The 7,476-nt window shown below is 41.1% G+C and overlaps 1 protein-coding gene across 1 annotated transcript; it reads left to right on the top strand.

The window, feature by feature from the left end:
• Positions 1 to 3,342: 3,342 nt before the first annotated feature.
• LOC311363267 (recQ-like DNA helicase BLM) lies at positions 3,343 to 6,704 on the top strand (the record flags this gene model as incomplete). Its single annotated transcript, XM_084483235.1, has 10 exons — positions 3,343 to 3,514; positions 3,606 to 3,724; positions 3,840 to 3,941; positions 4,048 to 4,143; positions 4,250 to 4,398; positions 4,521 to 4,615; positions 4,749 to 4,906; positions 5,577 to 5,772; positions 5,879 to 6,066; positions 6,678 to 6,704. 10 exons carry the CDS (start codon positions 3,343 to 3,345, stop codon positions 6,702 to 6,704), a joined length of 1,302 nt encoding a protein of 433 aa, XP_084339361.1.
• Between the last annotated feature and the right edge of the window lie 772 nt (positions 6,705 to 7,476).

The raw sequence follows: 7,476 nt of genomic DNA, 5'->3' as shown, positions 1-7,476 counted from the left end.
AGTTAATCACGTTTGTATCCTACACTCAGATGTATACTCATTCTTGCATGCGAGTGTCTTGAATCATGAAAAATAAAAACATTCAAAGTATGCTAATTATTCTGTAGAGGTCTCCGTGTGTAGTCCCGCCTATTCCAATGAACCAAGAAAGCCGGCTCCTTGACGAAGGTGGATTTCACCCCCTCGGTTTTATACAGGCAAGACTGTGAAATTGACATATTGACAATATGTCAACAAAGCATGTTGCCAGCTCAGCACTGTCTACGTGGACCTTATAAGGTCCACGTAGACAGTGCTGAGCTGGCAGAGAGTGCGACAGAAATTATGGAAAAGTTTGTAACCGAAAAAGAAACTATAGATTGACGGTTATTGGAAATTTTTAATGGGTTCCAACTTGGAACTTGGTTCTCGATACCCAACCCTATTTGTCAGGCAGTTGATGGGCTGCGGGTGTGGTTCAAATTCCAGGACCAACTTTGTAGTGGCGCAGATTAAACATGCATCACAAAAATGCATAGCGGCTGTCAGTGTAAATGTTAGCCGATTTACCTTCAGCCTGTTTCCAGGCCTCTATCAAGGCTATGAGCTCAGCAGCCTGAGCTGAGCGATTAGATGGCAATGGGATCTCATAGGGAGTCACTACAGCAAAACTAGCCTCGTTGTGTGTGCTAAACTGTCAGCTTCTGTGGGAAGCAATGTAGCAGAGAAGTCACATGTTTTCTGATCTAATAGTAATAGGGACACAGTGTGTAGAATGAGCAAGGTAAGATCTGGATAACCTACAAAGTCACTTGATGTGGCCTGCCTTTTCATGCAAGCACTTGGGCAAACCTTCTTCACCTGGATCTTATCCGGTGGAGCAATACGCTACTGGTCATTGTCTGCCCCCATGCTGCTGGAGCAGTACCGATGTCATGTAGCCGTTAAGTTCATCAACAGTCTGAGCAAAAGGTCGGGTCGGGTCTGGTAGACCAACTTTTGGCGGTGGAAACGCGCACCGTACCGCACCGAACCGTACCACACCGTTACCCTCTGGTGTGATCTGATGACCTAAAAAAAGAAATCACTCTGTGCGCCATTGTAATTTGGATGGACTGGTCTTGCAGCCTTGTTTATGTAGGTGTCGTAATACATCTACTATGGCCTTCTCACGCTCACATGTAGGTGCGGCCATCATTAGATCATTAACGTATTGTAGTAAGACTATAAGACCATTCCAAGTCCATTTATCCAGGACATCCTTGAGGCCTTGATTGTAAATGGTGGGTGACTCAGCATAGCACGCCTCCCGGGCAACCGTGTCAACTCTCTGTTGATAGTAATAATTGGGCAATCAGCCAGTTTGGGTCACCAGATGTGGACTATAGAGTGGATTGTAAGGCGGAACTAAGGCTGCCTATAAAACAGAACTAGGACGCTGGTAAGTTAGTTACATTTTAAATTAGTCTTAAAGAAGAAGGAGCTGAATTTTATCTTGCTGCTGGTGAGTAAATAAACAAACTACAACTTTCTGCATTTCAGTTGGTAGAGCAAATTTTTATGCTCCGTTAGTAAGTGGGCAATCAGACAGTTCCGGTCAGTTTTTGTGGACAATAGACTAGATTGTATTTGGCAGATGCAACATAGCTGCTTTAATATCAATCATAGTCCATGGTCTATACCAGTGGTTCTCAAACTTTTAATAACTTTTAATACCACCTCAGAAAATATTTGTCTCCCCAAGTACCACTATTATGACCGATATTATGAAATATATATCAAAATACAGTCGAGTAGGCCTGCGGCCCTGTTGTCGACTGTGCAAAGGGGTAGCACTAGAACTGACAAGCACACACAGGAAGTGACAACATTAAGAATAACAACTGTTTTACACACACACACACACACACACACAGTTAGGATATAAATAATATTAAAAGTTGGCAAGCACATTGATAACTGCACTTCCATAAGCCTTATGAGAAGGGTGCGCCCTTCTCATTCCTGGGATGAACACAATCCTGGTATGAACATCCTTACTGTACCGACAGCAATATATTTTTTCTCTTTCTTCTGACAAATGTACTTTGTTGCTGGGCCACATATATAGCCTATACATACATACATATATACATTATATTATGATAAGACTTGCAGCCTTTAATGTCTTACTTGTCGTTATAAAGACATCCTCTTTATTCTCGTAATAAGACCATTGACCATTCTCTTCTGAAATTGTATCTATGAATGAAATTAACACTGAGACGAGTATGACAGAATATTGTTATTCTCGCCAACCCCACATTGAATGGAATGGAATATTTAATAGGTACATTCTCGTAACTGTGAACAAAATAGTCTCCCAATTGAAATGCTGATTTAAATGCTTTAGATTTTTAAATGCTGGTTTAACTGTCGTTCAGTCCAGCCCGAAAAAAGCCCATTCAAAATGCATGGGTTTCTATTCGGTATACGAATGAATATACGAAAGAACTGACCATCGTGCTCCAGAACACAATTCAAAAGATACAATTTTGTGACTTTGAGCACGAAAAAGCGTGATACTTAGTAGCTACAGTAGCCAGGAGCGGACGGGTGCCTCTAGAGAGAAATAACTAAAATGTTTGGGCTAAGCGTTGTAGGAGAGTAGAGGGGTGTGTTATCCCCATGGCTACACCCGCTTGTCATAATTTTTTTGTACCGTCATTGTGTAGGAACATTATAATGATAAAAGTGATGTTTTGTATGAAATGCGCCACACACTGTGGCGTTAGAATTCGTATAGAGGAGCCGTAGCAGAATCGAAAGCATAACTGAATCGAAAGCATAACTTACATGTATATAAAACAAAAGTTTCTAGTAAAAACAAGTACACATTTCAGGATGAGGGTTTATGGCATAGCCATAAAAATGCCAAGGTAGTTTACGTTTCCTTACCAAGCCTCGTACGATTGGCGCAAACTGTGAAGTGTTTATTAAAACATACTAACTCAACGCTCACCGCGTCTTAGCATCTGGAAAAACATGCCTTCAGGAAATTTATGTTACAAAGCTTAACCCTTTCTCGGAAGTGGACATCAACCACTGCACAGACGGAGCTCTACACGTCCACACACACCTTGGCACTGTATTTGCTTGATATCCAAAACGAAACTGTAGCGATACTACTGCAACCATAATGGCATTAAATGCAAACAATATTCCTGTACCGCAGTGCAAGTAAACATTGGCTTGTAACTCAGTGTAATTCAGTTGGTTGCAACCTCATCGCTAGTTGCTACAAAATGTTACACACTTGACCTTAAACAATGTTGACCATTTTAATTTGATGTTAACTTATTTCTATTTTTGGACTACAGAAAAATGGCGCAAAACCCTGGGGACGAGCGCTTCGGACGCCTCGACTTCGACTACTCTCCAAAGATGTTGGAGACGTTCCAGAACATTTTTGGTCTTCATGAGTTTCGGGTCAATCAACTTGAAGCAATTAATGCCACAATTTTGAAAGAAAATGTCTTTGTTGTTGGTGGTAATGGTTGGTATTGCAGACTGCATGATCCAATATAAACACAGGTAGAGAAACAATGACACACAGCTCTCACAATGACAACCTTTCTATGTATCAGGTGCTGGTAAAAGCCTGTGTTACCAGCTACCAGCCTGCTTGTCTGCTGGAGTCACTGTGGTGATCTCTCCACTCAAGTCCCTCATCCAGGACCAGATCCAGAAACTCACTGGACTGGGTGTAAGTGGGACCCATGCTATACTTGCTCTGTGGGTTGAAAGAGGGATATTAGTTTTAATGCAGTAGAAAACCATAGCTGAGTATGAAATGTGTCACCGTGGATCTTCTTATTCAGATTGAGGCCAGGACTCTCTCGGGTGACCAAGGTGACAGCGATGCAGAAAGTATCTACGAACAGTTGCTTGAAATCAAACTGCTCTACGTCACCCCTGAGAAGGTAGAGAATGAATAATCAACAGAGAACCAGCTGGCTGCTGATTGGCTACAACTGTATTGATGTATGATTGGAAGTATTGATCTTGTTTTCCTGTGCTCTGCTCTAGATGAGTAATCGTCAACTGATCAAGGCTCTGCAGAGACTGTTGACCGATGGTCATCTGGCTCGGTTTGTTATCGATGAGGCCCAGTGCATCAGTCAGGTGTGTTAAGTATAAACACTACAAGTGCTAGAATTAGTAACACTATGTGGTTCAGGCATTCTATCTCAGCAAACAGGGTAATCCATGTCTTTGTTTTTCTTAACAGTGGGGCTATGGCCTCCGGCCGGAGTACGGGACGTTGAATGAGCTGCAGAAGGACTTTCCGGGGGTGCCCATGATTGCTCTGTCAGGCCCAATCGGGCCCCGCATCCAGGAGGACATCCTCAAACAGCTGCAGATGAACAATCCTCGGGTGTAGGTGTTCCAGCGCCCGTTAAGCTCACAGCAACAGAACCTTGATGCTAATTGTTTCTGCTCATCGTGTTTTGTTTTGTTTATTCACAAGAGCATCATATTCATGATTGGCCTGATTGCAGGTTCACCATGAGGATTATCCCAACAAATCTAAAGTATGCTGTGTCGACCAGGACATCAAATGGGGCAATGGACTGGATCAAGGAGCACTATCCACGTATGGCTAGGCACATGTTTCTCAGGTCCTCTCAGACCAAGAGGAAAACTTAAAAATATCACACGTTTTACATTTTCATTTGCATTGCAACATACTGCTGATATTTTTCTCTGCCGGGCTTTACGTGTTGCAGAAGACTCGGGCATTGTGTACTGCTGGAGACGTGTGGACTGTGACAGCATGGCAAAGAGCCTGAACGAGGCAGGCCTGCGGGCATGTTCGTATCACGCAGGGATGTTTGACGAAGACAGAGAGAGTGTGCAGAACAAGTGGGAAAAAAATGAATGCCAGGTAGCTTATTTTACCTTTCTTTTATAAAAAAGTAATCAGGATATTAGGTGCATTGGGGTTTGCATAAAAATGTCCTGTCCACCTCTATTCGTAGAGTAGTGATAGTGTTGGTACGGGTTAGGCATCTTGCTCAAGGATGTATACAATTGCTGTAGTGCAGAGAATTGGAGAGTCAAATACCTATCCGCCTCCGTTCTATAAATGTGCTGTAAGTGGCTTTGGAGAAGCGCGTCTGAGCGATCAGGTGTTCTCAACCAGGGGTCTGCGGGCAATTCCGAGGGGGTCTGTGAAATACTTAGCTATAAATTTATATAAAATGTAAATGTATTTATATAGCACATTTCATACAGCAAGGCAACCCAATGTGCTTCACAAAAGACATAGAATCAAAGCAGCAGAAAAAAATTATAGGAGAATCACAAGTATGAAAATGCATCAATAAAGTATTTGATTTAAAGTTAAACAAATTGAATAAATATATCCTATACAGTACATACAAATACATATACATATATATATACAAATACATATATATATATATATACACATATATATATATATATATATACATATATATATATATATATAGGGTTCTCAACCTCAATAATATAAGGTTGAGAACCTGTGCTAGATGACTAAATAATACTAATAAGCCGTACCGCACCGGTAGGTCATCTGTGCCACCGTAGCCTTTGGCATGGGCATCGACAAGCCGGACGTGCGGTACGTGATCCACACCTTTCTGCCCAAGTCCATGGAACACTACCACCGGGAGTCAGGGCGGGCCGGCAGAGACGGGAACTTGGCCCACTGCATCCTGTTCTACAAATGGAGCGACGATGACGTCCTCAAAGATGCCATCAAAAGTGCATCTTGCTCCATTGACCCTCATTTGTTATTCTCAGATTTTGGCTCCTAAATTTCTAATTTCTCAAATTTATCTCATTATTCTTCATGTTGTGTTTTTAACAGACGAAAAAGTGGATGAAAGATCCAAGCAATGGGAATTATCCAACCTACCACCCATGGTGGAATTCTGCAGGAATATGACGGAGTGCAGAAGAAAACAGCTGCACACTTACTTTGGTGGGGTCGACATTGAAGCAAACGAATGCCTGCCAAGCTCAGAAACCATCTGTGACAACTGCGAAAGAGCCAATGTAAGCAAACAATTGTATTTTAATGTGACCTTGGCAACCAAACTCGTTTGCCGCTGTCAATACTGAATCCATGCGACTTTTCTTCTGTGTGCCACAGATGTAAAAGGTGATAAATGTCAAGGAGGAGGGAGAAGAAGAAATGACATGAGCGTCCATCTCCAAGTCTGAAGGAAGTGGAGCAACGAGTTCCCAGGCAGGTGCTGCTGCTACCAGCCGGAATCCAGGCTTCAGCACCATCCCTATCCTCCAGAGTCCAGACCGACCGACAACCCTTCCTCAAACCAGCTGAACAGGATTCATCTAATCAAGTGTACTTTAAACGTTCCTTTGTCCCAAATATACCATAGAGCCAAGACACAATGTCCTTCTTCATTAAATACATCACTATAGGGGGACATTGAATCTTTGATAGAAATACATTTAATAGTCTAATCGCCATGTTGGGAAAATATTGCGTCACAACTTGACACTTCATTGGGAAGGTGTTGCTAGTATAGTGATACCACAGCATTGCTTTTCTAGAAGGAAAATAATTTTTTGTGGGGTTGGTGGCCTGACTGTCTTGTGTGCAATTTGCTGTGTTATGTTTTGATTTTAATAAATGTCCTTAGTGTTTGTTTGATAACCCCTTTGAGTAAGGGCATGGCAGTGGCACTATCCATTCATTTTCTTTTTCCAAGTAGAGCACAACTTCTAGATTTGTGTGACATAATCAAAACAAACTAACTAAATAGTATGGGAGAAATTGATTACAGGTTTAAAAATTATAATCATTATCTTGTCTTTATCTTAAATCACAGAGTAACTAACTTCCTTACATCTGATATAACTAATGTTTAGGATGTAAATTATTTACTTTGATTCCAAGTGATAATAAAGACTTTCTTTCAAACTTTGGCTTTCTCAACCTCTTATTTTGTTAGTTAATGCAACTTTTGATAATGTCCTTCGGTTAACCGTTCTTTCGCTCGTAGGGATGTTTTTAACAGAAAGAAAAAATATATATATATCTAAAACTAACTAAATACCAAAAAATGTAAAGAAATGTAGGAAACACTGCTCTACTGGTAAAAAAATATATTTATCAACAGTTGGTGTTATGCACCCATTAAAGTGTCTGAAGCCTTAGGAGCATTGCAGGGGTACAAAAAAAACCGTACCATAAAAGTACAGGTGAACTATCTGTATTTTTTCGTGATCAAGATTCAATACTGAAAGCTAGACGACAGAAAAATCTGGAAAATGGACAAGTCGTTGAAATGAAAATCTGAAAAGGAGCAAGTAGAATCCATGAAAAAGAAAGCACATCCATAAACACCAAAATGTTGTAATTTTCAGGAAGAAATTTTTTTTTTTCTCACAAAAATGTTCCGGTAAAAGGGGTACTCAGCTGAATATCTCAGAGGCGGG

This window comes from Micromesistius poutassou, assembly GCF_964030765.1.
Source record: "Micromesistius poutassou genome assembly, chromosome: 18".
NCBI lineage: Eukaryota > Metazoa > Chordata > Actinopteri > Gadiformes > Gadidae > Micromesistius > Micromesistius poutassou.
Note: the sequence above shows the minus strand (reverse complement) of the source record. Positions and strands in the feature narration are given on the sequence as shown.